Below are 19222 nucleotides of genomic sequence, written 5' to 3'. Positions count from 1 at the left end.
TTGTAAAATGGATCGAATTGCTTCATTCCATGTTTTGTCAAGCTATCAATAGCATACGTCAGCTGTCATTGTCAAAATCAAAAACAAATTATTGATTTAATAAAATAAGCCAAACGACCTCAATTTATGTGATTAGTTTCGTTCTTTGTTGCGAAGAAAATGTCGTCTATTATTCAAAAATGTAATGATGATAATATACCCTTAGCTGACGATGATCCACAAGTAATAATTACAGACGACATCGAAAATAATCGATTGGACCATGGCCGTTCTATGGACTCTTTACCCAGTTCATATACAGGTGGCTCGTCAAGCCCTGGCTTAAATGGACCGCCTAGCTTCGAGCCGGATTCAGGTATAGATGAGCAAGAGGAAAAAGCTCGTTTAATATCGCAAGTGCTGGAATTACAGAACACATTAGATGGCAAGTATCAAATCTGTTTTACTCTCTTTTTTCAGGCGCTTTATGACACATAAGTCTAAAACATTAACCATACTTCGTTCTCTACTTTATGTAATGTTCTCTCTCTACTTTATGCATGTTCTATTTATATAATCATGACTTCAATGGGTTATCTTAGACCATTGTTCCGACTGTCTGTATGACTTAGTGTTTGGCGATTAAACATGATTGCTTGATATTTGTACCATTCATCAAATATATAGATTTGTAACATTCATGTGATCATAACTGTATACTTTTATTGCTATCTAGAGTTTTTTAATTGACAGAATATGTTATATTGAATTATAAAAATATTAACTAATTATGTTCAATCCCATTTCAGATTTGTCGCAAAGAGTGGATTCTGTAAAGGAAGAAAATTTGAAGCTTCGTTCCGAGAACCAAGTCCTCGGGCAATATATTGAAAATCTAATGACTGCTTCTTCAGTATTCCAATCTACCACATCTAATGTTCAAAAAAAGTAAACAATTTGTTTGTTGATATAAGCACCAACATTATAGTAAACACAGAAGTGTGTTTTAAAGTTGGCAATCATGAAAACCATTAAATACTTTATGGTAAACTGTATATTACTCTTCTATAACAGTCTCTCTGTCTCTCTGTCTCTCTCTCTTAAATATGAGAATAATGAAAAGGAGATGTGGATGTTCTTTAAAAATGTAATTTTATTAATAGGTATATATACCACTATACCATGTAATTCTGTGGACACTATGCTTTAAATAACTGCTTTCAATGTTTTTATCAAGTTTTTTTTCTGAACTTTTCATATGGTAACATTTTGGGTCCATTAAGAATCTTATATGAACTGAGTGTTGCCAACATCATAACATTCTAATTACGATTTTTTTAGGGAAATGTTTGTGGCTTTGCTTTAAGAAAGCAGCCTAATTTTGGGAAATTACCAGAGCACAAATTGTATTGTAGTTACATTTTATATGTCTAAGCATAATTTTTCCATGTATGTACACATGACACATAAGTTTTAAATTAGTTCCATATTTTAATGTTACACAGCAAAGCAATTTCTTAGAAAAAATTATCTCTTCCCATAATTACTCACATTCCAGTTAAAACTGCTTAGAATAATTTTAAACATTGTGTTAATGCTCTCTTCTCAACGATGAAAATCTCAATTATGTATTTCTTATGTCTTATAGCTTTAAATATATTTATAACAACCTATGTGTATTGTTTGTCTTTCATCACTAATTAAAATAGAGCTAAAAACCTTTATAAAACAAACTATATTTTTTATCGGAGCAAGAATGGTTCTTAGCTCCTTCGCACACTTCAACTTTGGTACTGCAAAAAACCAAGGCTAAGTGCAATCGGCACTATGTCACCTTAAAATCTTTATATGGCTCCCCTATAAATAGTGGCAAATGTACCACCCCAGGCTAAATAGTAATAAATTTTTTTTAATATTTTCATCCAATTTTAAAAGTTACCTCTTAGCTTTATTGGTCATTTATCTCATCTAAGTTCTGATGTAGATAATGAGGATGGTTTATGGCTCGAAATTCAAAATACAATCACATTACATTATGGATGTAATATGTTACAATTTCTGAGTCCTCGCGTATCCGTTTTAATAAAGCATAAATTGACATAGAAATGTACAAGAATTTTGATTTACTCATTCGAATTTACTGGTTTATGAGTAATGTGTAACTGGGGAATTACTTTTATCTTATCTCGTAAGTATTTAGGAGTGTTTTAGGATGACTGATTAGATCTTCACAAAGTGTTCTAGGAAAACACTTTTTAAGGTGCGACAACAAGGGTGACGAATAATAACTAAGTCACGAAGACAATACTAACATATTTATTTTGTTACTATTACATAGACCGAATTATAGGATCTTACTTTTTCAAGCATATTAATAACATTTAAAACAGTGTATGCACGATTCATAACATAAAAAATCCTCATTTACCATGTCAAATACATGAGTAAGATGTTTATCCTATTGAAAGGCGAAAAAATAAGTCTTAGCGGGTACTTTCTATTTCTGTAAAGAATATCCGTGAGAAAGCTTGAATGTATAATTTGGAACACGTGCTAAGCAGACGCTGATCATGACTTGTAGTCGTGACGGTAAAGTCATATTCAGACCAAAGCGTCATAGTTTTAACAAAACGCGAGTCTGGAAAGCACCTAGCGGCTAGCGGTGACGAATTCAACAGGCCACAAAAAACGACTGCTGTGTAAAGTCATGCAATAGTTGGACGGCAACCGCGTGAGAAACGCATGGCCAGCGCATGACGTTTGCTAAATTTATGCCAACACAATGAATTTGCTATGATTTCGGCAACCGGTTCGATTACGTTATCATGATTATCTTGGAACGCATTAGATCTAAGTGTATATTCCAAATCAGAATAATGATAAAATTTGATTGTGTTTGTAATTTTCTTGGTCTTTTTAAAACAACTAAAAAATCAAAATTATATCAAAACTATAGCCACATTAACTATAATTGAGTTTGCCAATAGAAGTTAAATTCAATTTCTTTTTAAAAGGAAAATGTAACATCGCCATTTTCATTTGCTAGTACATTAAATATACAACTACTAATGCTACAATTAAGATTTTTAATTATTTAACCGGAATAATGTTTTCGTTTTTTTTAATTGTTTGCGTGTCGGGAAGTCGAATTCACCAAAACTAGTAACACTGTAAACTCTATCTCTTTTCCTCTTGTTATTTAAGCAACTTAATTATGTTCATCCTTTTCCAATTTTCAGCGAATCAGCAAATAGAAAACGACCAGTCGATATTTGACAACGGTACAGAAAGTACGTGTTTTACATTTTACAGCGTTCGAAATATAAAAACGGTAATAGATCTACTAAAATGCCGAAAAAATTAAAAGTGGTTGTAAAGTCTCTTTATTCCCATGAAATACGTAAAGATGTGGGCCTGGAAAACTTGAAATCGTTGAAACTTGAAGACGCATGGCCCTTTATCAGGGATGAAATCGAGACTGAAATCGGCAGCAGCCAGTTGGTTTGCATCCCCCATATTACTGAAGCAGACTTGTATAAGGTCACATCATTGTTTGTGCAAAATGAAAAAGCAAAAAATGGCAAAATGTTTACACCTCTAGGAGAGCTAATCAAGAACATCAACAAGGAAAAATCTAACTCTGAATACGTTCAATGGCTCGAAGAGGGAGATTTTCAAGATTCCGAATTCAAATTTCCACACGAGAGCGTAAAGGTAAGATTTGGTAGTGTCTGAGCAACGACCTTGACTTGACCGAATACGTTTTAACTGAAAATCATATGCCGTGTTGAAAGCACTTGATTAAAAACGGGATTATTGTTTAAAGATACATCTTTCGACAATGTTATGGTAATCATTGCGCGTGTTTATACTGCTATGCAGTAGTTTCCCAAACATATCTGCGTATCTGGAACCGGCTTTATTAACTACGTTTGCCGACTTCATACCTATATCTACTCGGATTATAATATGTCATCAGGTGAACGTCCTCCTTTATTACGTTATCCTTATTTGTTGCGTAGTAAAATAAAATCTCTACGTCTTTATCCAAAATCGTTTAAATTGTTTCTATCATATTCAGTCACATGTTTATATCTTTATAGCTTGTAAATTATAAATGAAATTTAAATGTAAAAATATTTTTATTACGTTTACCACTTTCTAAGCAATACAAAAGTTAATATATCTTTGATACATAATTGTACAATTATTAAAATTGCGCAATAATTATAATAATGATCCTGAATATGTTAATGAGTGAATTAATTCAAACATAACAATAGCCACAGAGTTGTATTTCATAATGTTTCATGAACTGCTAACCTGTATTGGTAATATGATTCTTGTTGACATTGCTCAGTGGCAACAAATCCATTGTCCACATTTTTCAAGCATAATATATAACTATGGTTATGGTTTATTCTTTACAATAGTCTGAATTGTACAATAAGCTTAAAGTATTAGGGGAGCTACGAGGTTTAAGTTAAAATCTTCCAAAACATTTTATGATTAATACTTTAGTCAAATTTACCGGTAACTAAAGAGTATTTTGATTAAATCAAACTCAAAGGACAAGTCTCCTCAAATTAGAACACTCATAGAAGAATCATGTATTTGCACATGGCTACATAAATAAATTTTATATAAGTACTAATCTTATATAAAAAATTCTTGTGTCACAATTTTTGTTTCTATACTCTTCGAAATGGCTTGACCAATTTTTATGAAATTTTATATGCATATTCAGTAGACCTGGGAATAGGCTACTATCTATTTTTTAATCCTGCGTGGACGTAGACGCGGGCGACAGCTAGTTTTTTATACAATGACTACTTTCTATAGTTTTGTTTTAAAAAATTTGGTCATTTGGTAAAACTTGACTTCTTACTATCTCTTACTAATATTATAAATGTGAATGTTTAGATGAATGGATGGATGTTTTATAAAAAGTATCTTTAAAAAGGGTGCATGGATCTTGCAGACATTTAGTATAGATGTAGAACATAGCTTGGAAGAACAAATAGGCTACTAATTATGTTATATATACATTATAAAGCACAATATTCCTTTTAATCATAAATTTTGATGTTTGTTTCAGATAACTCTTCAAGATGAATCTCTTAAAAACAAAGTAAGAGTGATTATGGTCAACTTCTCTAAAAATGTGATCCCAAAAGACAAAAACTTTATTAACAATATTTATTTGGACATTGATAACAACAAAGGTATGTAAATAAAAAAAAAATTACTTACAAAAAAATTTAAATATTTATTATTTCTTACATTTGAAGTATGTACTATGTTTTATTACTTTTTACTTTAAAAAATGTAATATGGATTTTATCTCCATGCCTATATTAAGTGTAGATATTATTGTATTGTTTCAGATCTCAAGGGGAAAAAATCTGTTTTCATGATCACAAATGTCCTGTTAGCAAAAACCATAGAGTTTAGAGTGACCATTGGTACATCCTCAAGGATTTTCCATTTAGGTAATGCATCACCTTTAGTCTTTGGATTGGAAGAGTTTCGTATTGGTGATGATGGAAAGCTGATTGCAAAGGTAAGGTCTTTTACAATCTGTAAAAGTGTATAATAATATTATTGTTTGTTTTTTTCAAAAAGCCTTTGAGAAAAAGAAATATTCCGACTGTTAGCTGTTCACCTTGATTTAAATTTTGTTCACCACAGTGACATAAAATATTTTATTCTTCAGTATATTGCCATTTTTTATGACTTCTAGTAGCCATTGTTTGGTATCCATTCTTGCCTTTAAAATTATGAATTCCATAAAGGAAATCTTTTTATATGTCTAGATGAGCTACAACTTAGTGTTGCTAATTACTTTGGCAATCAACTCTGAGAGTTATTTAAAGAATCTCAACATATGGTGTTACTAATCTTTTCAAAGGTAAATCTTAATGAAAAAGATATATGTTTAAATTGAACATTTGGCGTAAATCCAATAAAATTTCATTGAGATATATGTGTTAAAAAAAATCATTTGATTATTATCTTCTATTTCATTTTGTTTGAGATTGTATGAGATTGAATGTGGATGGCCACAAAAGTAGGTGAAGATCGAAGAAAGTATGGATGAATTGTATGAAGTAAGATATGAATTCAATTGAGCTGACTGAGAGAGATGTCAAAAAGACATTCTGTGTTTAACTTTCCTTAAACATTACAAACTTAATGCATTATTGAGCATAAACAATGAGTATAATCGTAATCTTAATACCTTGATCCGTTTAAACAGTAGCAAGTCGTTATCGCAGCCATAAACCCGTTACGTCTCAATGCTACTGGCACACACAGATATTAATGGTCAACGACAGGAAAATTAATTATTGTGCTACTCTAATTAACTGCTATTTTAGTGCACAGCATGAATAAAGTGTTAGAATTAGGGCATGTGACTAGGAATAGTAGTCGTACTGTAGGACTCCACTGCTCTGGATTATGTTGATACACGTCATCTCTTTCACTCTCTTTCACAAAACAGAGACAACAATATACTGTCACAGCAGTCAAATTTCTCGGTTGTATTAGTTGTACGAATACGCCTTTGACATTCCGGAGAATACTAATCGAATGATAATATTTGCCAAAATCGGCTTAGTCATTTAGGCTGGACGTCACTAATAGATGTACAAAAATAAACGTGAAAAACTTTATCCTGCCAGTTGGTCAGAAATTAAAATGAACATTTGCTGATTCATATGAATAATTGGATACGTCTTTATTGCATAATGCTATCAGAGTCATATAAGTAATCATTTCCGAACCATAAATTATGTTGAATTATTTATTAATGGTATATTATCTGTGTATTTTTATAGCTTCTTTATCAAACAACTGATTTCTATTGTAAATGGTAATAATTATAAAGAATTATATTTTTAAAGGCTTTTATCATTAAAATCCTTATTGTTATTGGCAATTAACAAAAATAAAAAATAAAAATTAGCAGTAACATCGATATTTTATAGATATCCAATGACCTTGATATGTCAAAAATCACAACGGAATTATGGATTGTCAAAATTATTTACTCAAATATTATGGTTCAAACTATATATATATACTTGAAAAGTTATAACTTTTATATTAAGAAGTAGGTGCGGCAGGTTTTCTCGCATAACACGTAATATTTAGCAAATAAGTGCCAAGGATTCATAATCATAGCACCTAGGTTATGGTCATGTCCTCATGGAATATTCCAGTGTTATGTTTTATAATCTTTGTAAAACACGAATTCACGTTGGCTGAAAATATTTTTTTTTCTTATAAAGAACACAAGTAATTTGAATTAAAAAAAACATTAATATCTTGTTAGATTAAACGTGCCAGTTTCATATTTTACTATACAATCTTATTCTGCTGTTTTATCAACTCGTATAGTAATTATTTAAGAACAAACCAACTGTCATCCCACTCATTAAAAAAAACAAAGAGAATATGTTTTTGCACTGGATTTACGACTGAAAACTCACTATCATGTTATAACACTTGGTCCAAACCAAGTGTTACATTATTATAACAATGCTAACAGTGCCGTGCACATTGTCACGTACGGCCTTGTTCGATGCGATACGGTATAATAAGGAATTACAAAGCAATTTTACATCGGTCAAATATAATATGATGAACGATATTATTATATTAAAACACTTGAATAAGATTGAAGAGCTCGCGATATTCTGACGCGAGATTAAAAGATCACTACTGACTTAAAATTTACGCTTCACCTTATCCCAACTAGTACAGTATTTTTCATATATCTTTGCGGCTCGCAACATCGTACGAGTCGCTGTGTAAAGCACAATTTTAGTTGTAAAGAGCCCTTTAAGGATGAGGGGAGGACAATGCGCAGCGCTCAGGTGACCTCGAGCCGCCGTCATATTTGAGATGACTTTTACACATTCATAATCTCTATCATTCCGTTAGCGCGTATTGATTTATTTGTTCGTAATAGGTTTATACGCGACCTACATTGTACTCGGCATCTGTTTAACGTCTGATCTAGTTTATTTTTAGATAGTCTAGTAATAGTACTGTTTAGTTGCAACGATAATGCAGTTTAAAATAACTAGATCGCATACCTTTCTATATTAGTTTAAATTACGAATAAATACCTTCAAAAACCATCTCGGAACGTCTCAACGGATCACGATGAAATTTGACAAAGATGTAGAACATAGTATGGAAGGACACATAGGTTGCTTTTTAAGTTTTTGTTAAATTCCGAGCGGACGGAGTCGCGAGCGACACCAAGCGTAATGCCTAGAGTCCGTGTCTAACTTCATTAGAATAGCATATTTGCGTTACGGCGCAGGTTAGAGATAAGATGTAATATAAACACCATTAACCTGGATTTTAGATAAAACAAAACCTTTTAGCCTTATCCTATTTAATGCACAGATAATATATGTAACTACGGAATTGTATGATTTGATTGTTAGTTTGTACTGAATAGGCGTCGAAACTACTGAACTGATTTAAAACATTTTTAATTCCGCGTAGACGAAGTCGCGGGCACTGCACGTGATAAATAAATATATGTCAAAAGTCTACACGTTCTAAGGCTTCTAAGCTATTTTATTAATGTGATTTAAATATCGAAGCTCTATAAAGATAACAAGCTATTAGCTCCCATCTTCGCTTCGATCAATGTCAATGGCATGAATAAAAATCGTATTTATAATTTGTAAGGGAATATATTCGTACATACATAGTTATGAAAACCTTTTTTCTTTTTTTTTTCTAGGAACCTGTTACCATCAAATCCAAGTCTCTCAATTGGCAGAAGCTGGATCCATCAGATCACCTCTACATCCCAGAGAAAAAGGCACAAACATCAGAAGATTAGATCAAGTAGTTTAGCGTAACTTCAGCACTTTGATATTGAACCAAATTTACACTGTAGACGTCAGTTTGAATTTAGGCTAAAAAGCTTATTCGGTTTTTATGGTGAAATTTTAGGTATGCCATGCCGCACGCTACGTAGCAATTTCATCGGAGAACAAATTTTACACTAAGTAATTTATTTTTATGTTGTGCAAGAATGCATGTTGTGTTTAGGAGTTTTTGCCGAGAATTAGGTAAAAATGTGCACATATCTTATTTCCGTTTTGTATATTTTATTTTATATTTCGAGGACGTTTTATTTTTCTAAATATTTGGTATAAAATATAAAATGACTTTTTTGTGCTAATATTAAAAGATGGATTCTACTATAAAATTCAGCAATTGATGCCAAGGTTCCATGGTGTAATGGTTAGCACTCTGGACTTTGAATCCAGCGATCCGAGTTCAAATCTCGGTGGAACCTGGCAGAACTTTTTTTAATTCTTTGACAGAAAAAAATAGAACTATTTTTGCTTTTAAATAATTTCGTTTATAAACATAATCGTGAAAGTAGTTTTTTTTTAATTAGAAATTAGAATTGCAAATCCCAATTTCGCTTTGCGACCATACATTTTCTATCTTTCGTCATTTAGTCATAACTACGCTTATCATTTAATTTACATAATGTTTATTAAAATTTGTGATTAACATGAATGTTGAATATTAAATTAGAAATAGAAATAAATATATACATTTAGAAATACAGTTACCTTTAACACAAGAAGATACCAAACAGAATTTGTTGAACATTTATAAAAAAATAAATGCCTATTATTGACAGCAATTTTATGCGATATTTGACATTCCAAAAGCTATGTAACTGTTTTTCGGTTTTCACACGCAGGTCTGTGATTATTTATATGTTTGTATTATTATACCAGTATTTTAAAAGCAATTTTTAAGAGTATGAATGTGTTTTAAGCCTTTTTTGTGTTTTTAGTTGTTTAGTGACCGTGACTGACAATGTTACTACAAAATTGTAATGTATACTCTTATTTTAAGTCAATTGATTTTAATTAAGATTTATGTACTTAATTTTTTTAGTCTATTTCACGCTCTCAGGCATTTTAAGATTTTGGTGTAAAATCAAAAATAAAATACATAGAATCAGTTGCGTTTCTCATTTATTCCTTTTTCTTCTACTCTAAGGCACGGGGTTCTTTGAGAAATATTTGGCATTAACTTTGCTCTAATTTTTATTTTGTAACAGTGCGCAACAGGTTTACTTGATCCACAAATGTTTTAATTGCGGCTATTTACGTCAAAAACTGATCCACTACATCCTCTACAACTATGAATAAATTATATAAGGCGAATTACTCAAGAGAATGTAAGAAACGAGAACATCGTAATGGTTTAAAATAATTCAAAGGGATGTTGGAGTTTTAAGAAATCTTATTTATTAGTACTGTCTTTGAAAACATTTTTGTCAAAATGATATTTGAAAGTTTTTTTGGATTTATTATTTCATAATGTGTATTCACTCTAGGCAACATTGACATATAGTACATAAAAGGTTCTATAGTCTGTGCACAGACCATAGATGAAAACTGAGAAAATGAAATGACGTTTTAAGTTGAAGAATAGTTTTGAGTGATTTTAACAGAAATTGTAAACATTTCATCACATGGACCATTAGTTTGAAATCTTAGCACACAATATATTCGTTTTAAATGTTAAGTTAGCAAGAACGTTTTATTTCATACGCGTGTAGGAAAAGTATGTCAAATAATTCGATAGGACAAAACCCAAGCATGCCTTCTATAGGGAATTTGAATCCGCAAAGTGCTATCCAATACGTAAACAACCCGCTGCATAGTCCTCAAATACAAGCAACGTCGATACAAAGTTCGCCTTCACAACACAGTCCGATGGGAACGCAATCTCAAGTTAGCGGGAAAGTCATTCAAGGCGGCGGCGGAGACCAACCACCGCAGGTGAGAGTTTTGACATATCGTTGTATCAGATTTAAAATTTTTGACGTGATAAATAACAATTTATAAGAATTTCTACCTTGCCCTTGTCACGCATCTTTGTCTAACTGTAGAATCTTTTCTTGTCCATTTGTTTATATTGCAGAGAATATTACTTTATATTAACAGGTTGTCCTAGGTATTTACTTAAAGTACCTTGATTAGTTGGAACAAATGAAATTTTCTAGGTAGCCTTATATTTTCTTTCAGCATACGATTAGTAGGTCTACTTCAAATTAATTGTGAAAGTAGAAAATCTTCAATATTTTCATGCTTTTTCATTATGAGTAAATTGTTTCAGATAGTAAATAAACCCCGTCTTCAAGAATTAGTGAGGGAAGTTGATCCCACAGTTCAATTAGATGATGAAGTAGAAGATTTGATGTTACAAATGGCTGATGACTTCATTGACACATCACTTGGCACTGCCTGTTCATTTGCTAAACACAGACATTCTTCTAATGTTGAGCTCAAGGATGTACAATTACTATTAGGTATGATTATTATACTTTCCAGATATCTTGCCGGCTATTAACTTTGCATTAGTAGGTGTAGCATGATGGGGAGAGAAAGGATTGCAGTGGGCTGTTGACCTGTTTTGTAGTACTGTATTTATTCATTTATTATTATTATATTTAATTTGTTATTGCAGAACGCCAATGGAACATGTGGATACCTGGTTTTGGTAATGATGAACTACGGCCATACAAACGAGCTGCCATCACAGAGGCTCACAAACAAAGAATGGCTCTGATAAGAAAAACTAGTAAAAAATACTAATATAGGCTTAAGAAGTTGCAATTAAGGTATGGGTATTGTAAATAAATGAGTAAAATTGTTTTCTAAAGTTTATAATGTGTTTTTATACTAATGTTTTAAGTGATAGATAATATTAGACCCTAAGGGTCGGTTGGACACTATCAACACATTTATACAATTAAACTTGAATAAGCGAGAAACCTCCATAACTGAATCTTTGACCACTCACACTAGACAACCTTGGTAACCATCGATTCTGGCTAATGCAGGTTACATTGTCTCTGCAAAATAGAGACATATTTTAAAACAGTTCTGCAGTTTAATATCATGGTAATATATAAATTATATTTGTATTAAATAGAAAAAAGAATATTTGTTTTAAAAAAAACTTTATTCACTTAATCAAAGTCTGATGATACATCAGAAAAACTGTTTTCTTCTTCTATATGTTCAGTGCTGATGATATCATTCCTTACATCATCTATAAATTTCTTTAAGGCGAGATTTATGTTCCAATTGTAGGCCTTTAGTCGCCTGGATAGAATGATATTTTAGTATTCATTAGTAACATTAAAAACAATTCAAGTACTACATAATTAATTTCATCGGCCCTGGGTTTAATTTAAACAAAAAAAAATACATAAATAATGTCAATTTACGGTTTAGATCAATAATAAATTTTAGGCATTATTTTTGTAATATAATAGTATATTATGCCTAGTCATTTCATAAACTTACAAGACATTGGTTAACATAATAGAAACAAAGCAGTAACCTTACCTTTCTACTTCAGATTTCTTCAACATTGTTAAATGTTTAAAAGCTTTACTAATTGGCTTTATTTCAGCTTTATCAGGATTTATAAGGCTCAAGTCATTCATTTTTCTTATAGGAAACTAAAATAATAATAACAATTAATATAAAAAAATCTCAATGTTTATGGTATTAGCGGTCCCCACGACTCCTTTCAAAAGGAATTAAAAAAAAATTAGTAACCTATGTTTTCATTCAGACTATGTTCTATTTGTATGGCAAATTTCATCAAGGTCCATTTAGCCGTTCTGAAGAAACCTTTAAACAAACATCCATACATCTAAACAATCACATTTATAATATTAGTATAATTATAGTAGAATATTAGAAATCTTTGACAACTGACAAGAGTTAAACTACACCTGTTTCTATGAACATCCACAGGTAGTAGAACTAATGATGAATTTAAGCACCATTTTCACTGCCTCGATGACAGTTAAAAGGATTGTATACAGGTTAAAGTTGAATTAGACTGTAGTCATTTACATTTTGCAAGTTTCTACCAGACTTCAGTAATTTATAGTTTGATTTTTAATTTCTAAAGTAATTTACCTTAAAACTGTTATCTTTTCTTTCCCTATCTGCCAATGATATAGTGAACATTTCATTTGTTATATGGTATAAAGATATGCCATTTGCTGTATGTATATTGAAAATGAATGTTCTACGGAACTGCAAGTAGTTTTCTGATATGTTTTTCTTATTTTCTGCATCACCTGTATAACTTTCTTTGTATATACCTTCTAATACAGTATTCTGTTCTTTATAAATTCCATCTATAACTAAAAGCATCTGTCCACTCTGCAAATAATGATTTTATTTAAAGAAAAACAGTAATTAACACCTTTAATGCCAATGACTCGCTTGGTAAGTCCATTTTACGAAAAAATTAAAAGCATAGAAGTTAAAACTTACATCATGTTTCAAAACATCTACATTGAATGTGTTAACATCATGTGTGGACTCGGGAAATTGTTCAAATAACTTTGTAATGCTATTCCTACTTTTAAATATGCACTTGTTATTTTCTATTCTTGCCCTTTTAACAGGATGCATGATGTTACGGACGCATTTTTCATAATGTGGCATTGCCAATTCTTCGTAATCTGTAAATTATTTTATTAGCCAATTTGATTATAAAGTTATGTATATTAAATTATTGTGATGTATAGGCAGTGTCTTAATTTAGAAGAGACAGAAACCTAATTTGTACATTATCCTTTTTGCTTTCTCATCATTTTATTAAAAGGATGAGATAGGAACGATAAATACATTTTATTTTCGCCTGAATAAGCAAGAAAAATATCATGGTCCCTAAAACTCTTGTTAATCAATCAACTGTATTTTGATGTCTCTTCCTCTGTCCATCATAGGTAAAAAATACATTGCACTGTTGTATAAATGGAAACTCACCAGAGAAATCAGTGGAAATAGTTAAAACAGCATTCATATCGTAAAACATATTAATCTTTGAACGTGGCTTTGAGTCGTAATGATTAAAATACATTGTTACAAATTTTTCCACAACCATTTTGGTTTTCTTTTGCGATGATATCACAAAGTGTTTGAAGAAAGGGTATATGATACCATGTTGATTTATTCTCACACCATCCTGAAAAAATATAAATGTAAAAACTCCATTTATTTCTGTTATTGACCCTTCGTTGAATGTTCTAAAACTATAGGCTAAATTCATCCCATACATTTTTTATTACTTACTAATTCCAATAGCCTCGGAAACTTTATGAGTATCTTTTTGATGTAATCATTGACTTCCAATTCTTCACATAATGGATTTCCTTCTAACCAGAGGTGCTCTACTTTACTACCCACTCTGAACTGTTCTTGAATTGATGGAATCTAAAATATAAAACTTATATAATTAAATAAAACACACAGAACAATGCTATGCTTATGTTACATGGCAACATCCATAGGATTCAATTGTTAAAATTAAGAAATGTTTTTTGCATGCCGAAAGAAGCTGGTGATATTCGCTAAAGACAAATACAAGGTGTTGTTAAGGAATAACTTACATTGTTATTACTCAAATTGAGCCCAATCATGTCTCCCCTAGTAAAGAAATTCAATATTTCTAATGGTACTTGACTGAAAGGAATTCAAAAAAATCTTCATATTATTTATGACTAAGGATTAAAAAAAAATTGCTATATAATTTATAGAATCATGAATGTTGCATACTTTAACTGATTATTGCTTAAGTTCAGCATTTTCACATCACGTCCCATTCTTAGCATGAGTATTTTAAAATTTGCTAAAAGATCTATTTTATAAAAATTAATTTTTCTTTTGGCAAATTCTGTAAAATAATAAAAAACATTATTTTATAAGTTTATTAACATTGTTAGGAGAGAAATTTAAAGAACAAGAATTATTTTGTAACACAAACCTGGATCATTACAAAAATTTGACAAATCTAATTCCATTTTATTATTGAATCTATTGCTTACAACTGAAGACACAATCTCCTCTATTGTAATTCTGCTTTCAAAGCAATCTGATGATGACTTATCATTAAAAAGTATATCAATATTAAACATGTTTCGTCTGTATGGGAACATGAAATCCATCTTTACAATTTTCGTGACAAAACTAAGGCTGCTGGTGTAAAAGGAACTAATGTTTTGTTTTGATGCATATTCAACAGGAACAAATAAAACATTGTAGTATTCATTAATTGTGTTGTAGAGTTGCACATCATCTTCTAACCAGTTATGGACCTGGATAAAAGAAATATATTACTTATCAAGGATGAAAAAACATATTAACATGCATGCTCCTAGGGCTTTAGGATTGATTACATCCAATTTAACTCCAAACATTTGTAAGGTCGGATCTATTGCCGGCTTAAAAAAGTAGGAAATAATATACATTAAAAGATTCTCCGGCCAATAAAACTCCTCTGTTCCAACGAACGATATAAATGAAAACACTCACCATAACTTTATGAAAGGAATGGTTAAGAGACTCTTCATCTCTTGCCAATAAATTTTCCAAATAATCAATTACATCTTTACCTACAGACACTCTGTTAAGAAGATATTTTCGATAAAACAAAGTTTTAGACATTTTCACATAAGCAAAATTGTTTATTTACAAAACAGTGGAAGCCGCAAGACACCTAGACATTTGACAGGTTAACATCAGAGTATTTTTGACGTTTGGTTTTCTTGTATGAATTAAAATCTGTTAAAAATCCTAAGTTTATAAAATACTAGGCTTATATTATGCTTTTTTCTTCTTCTTCTTGAGGTGCCTCTCCGACTAGCGAAGTTTGGCGATCAGTTCTCCATATTTTCCCTTGTCCCTTTCGAGGCGAAAAAGTTGGGCAGCACTCGCAACCCCTGTCCACTCTCGGATGCTATGCTTTACAAAGTGATAAAGTAGATTTGTTCTTCTAGGATATGATAACATGGGAAATTAATGTGCTACCTAAGTTAAATATTTGCATTTCTTGATTTTTTATCTACAGTATTTCAATATTGTTTTATTGATAAGTAGTCGTGTCACAATTTGAATGTGCCATCAAGTGTCACTGTCATTTTCTTATCTGACCCGTTATACTGCACTGCTTTATAAAATATAGAATTTCACTCAGAATTCGAACTCAAAGCGTAATTTGAAATAATAAGCAGTACCAAAAAAGGAAATATTTTATTACACAATGAAGACTGCAATAGCTAATGTTTGCAAAATACTCCTTTTCGTGTTAATCTTCATGGGTTTCATCTCTGAAGTTGTTATCGGTAGTTCCTCAAAAAAGTTGCAGATTGGAGTGAAGAAGAGACCATCAGAGTGTCCAATTAAGAGCAGAAAAGGAGATTTGTTACATATGCATTACACCGTATGTATATATATTCCAATATGAATGTTTGAACAATGTTCCAAGCAAGTTTCTTAAATTAAGTTGTTGTCCTTTAATACTTTATAAGTTAAAGGAATGTCAATTTCCTCGCTTACTAAAAAGACGAGAAATGAAATAAGAAGTATTGGTACATATTAAAGTTGACAAACAAAAGCTGATTCACTAAATAGTATATTAATACCATATTATATACATTTATAAATTTTAAATGTTAATTGTTACAAATATCTTGTGTCCTACAAAATATTTATATATTTCAGGGTACCCTGGAAGATGGTACAGAATTTGACAGTTCTATACCTCGGGGAAATCCATTGACTTTTACACTAGGTTCGGGGCAAGTTATCAAAGGCTGGGATCAGGGTCTGATTGGCATGTGTGAAGGGGAACAAAGAAAATTAGTTATTCCACCAGAGTTAGCTTATGGAGAAAATGGGTCACCTCCTAAAATTCCGAAGTCGGCAACTCTAACATTTCATGTAGATCTTGTCAAAATAGAGAGAAGAGATGAGCTCTAAGTAAAGACAAGAGAGTATCTAAATCTAGATCAATTTTAGAACACTAATGTTTTGTATTTCTAGTTTAAGTTGCATGTATGGAAATAATTTGTAACCTAATTTAATAGTTTATAAATTAGGCATATCAGCACAATAAATTGCACACATAGATTCAGTTTTATAAAATGTTGATGATCTCTTGAAAATAAAGCATTTACAATACAATTTGGCCTTTAAATTTCCAACTTTTTATTTATAAAAAGTTGCTGACAACTTCCATGTATATCTTAACAATGGTAAATTCATGTGGTTATTACTTAAATATAACGGTGAACCTTTGTTAAAACTCTATGCAAATTTCTTAGTAATTTGACAAAAAAAAAGATTGTCAATTTTAACCAAAATTTATAATGGAGAGTTTCGGCATGTTTGGAGGTTTTAATATCCTCCACTCTCTCCAAATTTAATTAAAAGATAAACTAAATCAGAACTGATCTGGAATAGGTCAGTATATTTCGCAATATATTTTTTTTACTTTTTAAATCCTGTGGTGTTTTTTTCTCGAATATCTTTTCATACTCCGTATAATTTTGATGTCAAGCAACAAGCAAGCTACTGTCAATGTCAAAGCAAAAACACATTGATGACATTTGTAATGCCGTGTTTGATTATATTTTGTATTTAAGTATTAGTGTGATTTTTATAGATTTTGAGTCTATTCTTCTTTTATTGTTATTATAAAAATGGTGAAGATAATTTTTCTTCATCCGGACTTGGGTATAGGTGGGGCTGAACGCCTTGTGTTGGATGCCGCGTTGGCCTTCAAGAGCAAAGGACATGAAGTCGCGTTCTATACTAATCATCATGACCCTACTCATTGTTTCGCAGAGACTAGGAACGGTACATTTCCTGTAACTGTCGTGGGCGATTGGATCCCTCGTTCTATTTTTGGTAGGTTTAAAGCGGCGTGTGCATATGTTCGTATGGTATACGCCGCTGCTTATTTGGCCTGGTATGTAATACCAGTTGAAGAACCAACTCTGATATTCTGTGACCTCATATCACTGTGTATCCCTTTCCTAAAAATGGCCAGAGGACCATTTAGAATAGTTTTCTATTGCCACCATCCCGACAAACTTTTGACTTCAGAAGGAGGATTCTTGAAAAAAATATATCGAGCTCCTTTGAATTGGTTAGAAGAGCTTACCACAGCTCGAGCTGATAAGGTTCTTGTGAATAGTAAGTACACAGCTAGAGTATACCAGGATGCATTTCAAAACATCAAAGACATGCCCGATATATGCTACCCATCTATCAACACTGATTACTTTAATACTACTGTACCAAAGCCATTAAAAGAAGTTGTACCAGTGGGATTAGATAAGTTTATTTTTTTGTCAATAAATAGATATGAGAGGAAGAAGAATCTGCAATTGGCTTTGAAAGCATTGGAGTATTTAAAACATGCATTGAGTGAATCTGATTGGAACAGGGTACATTTGATAATGGCTGGTGGGTTTGATCCCATTAACTTAGAGAACATGGAGCATTATATTGAATTGACCGATCTTGTTGCTGAATTAGATATTGAAGATAAAGTCACATTCATGAAATCTCCAAGTGATGCAGAAAAAGTTTCATTGCTTTATCATTGTAAGGCTTTAATTTATACACCATCTAATGAGCATTTTGGAATCGTACCATTGGAAGCTATGTATTACAAAAAGCCGGTCATTGCAGTCAACAGCGGTGGTCCTACAGAGACCATAGTGAATGATGTTACGGGATTTTTGTGTGAACCAACCAGTGAATCCTTTGGTAGGGCAATGTGCAAGCTCATCTGGGCCCCAGAGCTGGTGGACAAGCTTGGTGAAGCTGGTAGGAAGAGGTTTGAGACAAAATTCTCTTTTGATGCATTCACAGATCAGTTAGATGGAATTTTGACAAGAGAGAGACAGATTATTTCTGAAGTGCGAGCCATCGAGTATGAGCAGAGAAAAAAGAAATAACATACTGCCGACACTCCTACAATATTTGATATTGTTTGAGTGTTATTTTTCTTGCAACAAAACTTCTATTAAGTAAAAAGAATAAAGGACTTTGGTAATGATTCCTTCGTACAGTAGAGATAGTAAGGTGTAATGTTTTTTTTTAAATTAGCAGCATTTTTATTTGGATTAAAATAAAAAACAAAAAATATTATTGATCTCTTTAACTTTGGTGTGTACATGTAATTTATAAAGTGTGTATATATCCTCCTTAGTTGTAAATAATTAAATCTTTGCTGATCTTATTGAAAAAATGTTGAGCATGTTTGGTTTACACCATCTTAACTATAAATATAAATACAGCTATTGTAAACTTTGTAATATTTCTAGTTTTTAAGAAAAGTCTGTCCGAGCATT

At 31.5% G+C, this 19222-nt stretch overlaps 6 protein-coding genes and 1 non-coding gene across 8 annotated transcripts; 6 read left to right on the top strand and 1 right to left on the bottom strand.

Annotated features, from left to right (window-relative positions):
- Positions 1–34: 34 nt before the first annotated feature.
- On the top strand, positions 35–1652 carry LOC106116554 (short coiled-coil protein homolog). Its single transcript, XM_013310429.1, has 2 exons — positions 35–424; positions 789–1652. Exons 1-2 carry the CDS (start codon positions 160–162, stop codon positions 929–931), a joined length of 408 nt encoding a protein of 135 aa, XP_013165883.1. The 5' UTR covers positions 35–159; the 3' UTR covers positions 932–1652.
- A 1566-nt stretch (positions 1653–3218) lies between these two features.
- Positions 3219–9999, top strand: LOC106116841 (uncharacterized). The gene is made up of 4 exons (XM_013310887.1): positions 3219–3693; positions 5078–5204; positions 5367–5542; positions 8750–9999. The coding sequence occupies exons 1-4, from the start codon at positions 3328–3330 to the stop codon at positions 8849–8851; spliced, it is 771 nt and encodes a 256-aa protein (XP_013166341.1). The 5' UTR covers positions 3219–3327; the 3' UTR covers positions 8852–9999.
- TRNAQ-UUG (transfer RNA glutamine (anticodon UUG)) lies at positions 9242–9313 on the top strand. Its single transcript has one exon. It is a non-coding gene; the product is annotated as a tRNA-Gln (tRNA).
- Positions 10000–10430: 431 nt separating the features above from the next.
- Taf12 (TATA-box binding protein associated factor 12) lies at positions 10431–11712 on the top strand. Its single transcript, XM_013310458.1, has 3 exons — positions 10431–10826; positions 11164–11356; positions 11515–11712. Exons 1-3 carry the CDS (start codon positions 10611–10613, stop codon positions 11640–11642), a joined length of 537 nt encoding a protein of 178 aa, XP_013165912.1. The 5' UTR covers positions 10431–10610; the 3' UTR covers positions 11643–11712.
- A 281-nt stretch (positions 11713–11993) lies between these two features.
- Positions 11994–15702, bottom strand: LOC106116764 (nuclear RNA export factor 2). Of its 2 annotated transcripts, none has more exons than XM_013310767.1 (10): positions 15393–15702; positions 14845–15175; positions 14637–14754; positions 14471–14543; positions 14154–14294; positions 13848–14046; positions 13350–13540; positions 12987–13235; positions 12402–12517; positions 11994–12155 (listed from the first exon to the last, which is right to left on the bottom strand). In XM_013310767.1, exons 1-10 carry the CDS (start codon positions 15522–15524, stop codon positions 12020–12022), a joined length of 1686 nt encoding a protein of 561 aa, XP_013166221.1. In that variant the 5' UTR covers positions 15525–15702; the 3' UTR covers positions 11994–12019. The 2 variants fall into 2 exon arrangements, with proteins under 2 accessions (XP_013166221.1, XP_013166222.1); XM_013310768.1 differs by having other exon boundaries at positions 15473–15702.
- A 309-nt stretch (positions 15703–16011) lies between these two features.
- LOC106116766 (peptidyl-prolyl cis-trans isomerase FKBP2) lies at positions 16012–17042 on the top strand. Its single transcript, NM_001312424.1, is given in 2 exon segments — positions 16012–16299; positions 16581–17042. Coding segments are annotated over 2 exon segments (438 nt in total). The 5' UTR covers positions 16012–16119; the 3' UTR covers positions 16839–17042.
- Positions 17043–17495: 453 nt separating this feature from the next.
- Alg2 (alpha-1,3/1,6-mannosyltransferase Alg2) lies at positions 17496–19217 on the top strand. The gene has a single exon (XM_013310769.1). The coding sequence runs from the start codon at positions 17561–17563 to the stop codon at positions 18824–18826; it is 1266 nt and encodes a 421-aa protein (XP_013166223.1). The 5' UTR covers positions 17496–17560; the 3' UTR covers positions 18827–19217.
- Positions 19218–19222: the final 5 nt, after the last annotated feature.

The sequence above is a fragment of the Papilio xuthus genome, unplaced genomic scaffold (genome assembly GCF_000836235.2).
Source record: "Papilio xuthus unplaced genomic scaffold, Pxut_1.1 DF827714.1, whole genome shotgun sequence".
Taxonomy (NCBI): Eukaryota; Metazoa; Arthropoda; class Insecta; order Lepidoptera; family Papilionidae; genus Papilio; species Papilio xuthus.
This window is presented reverse-complemented; position numbering and strand designations above follow the sequence as displayed.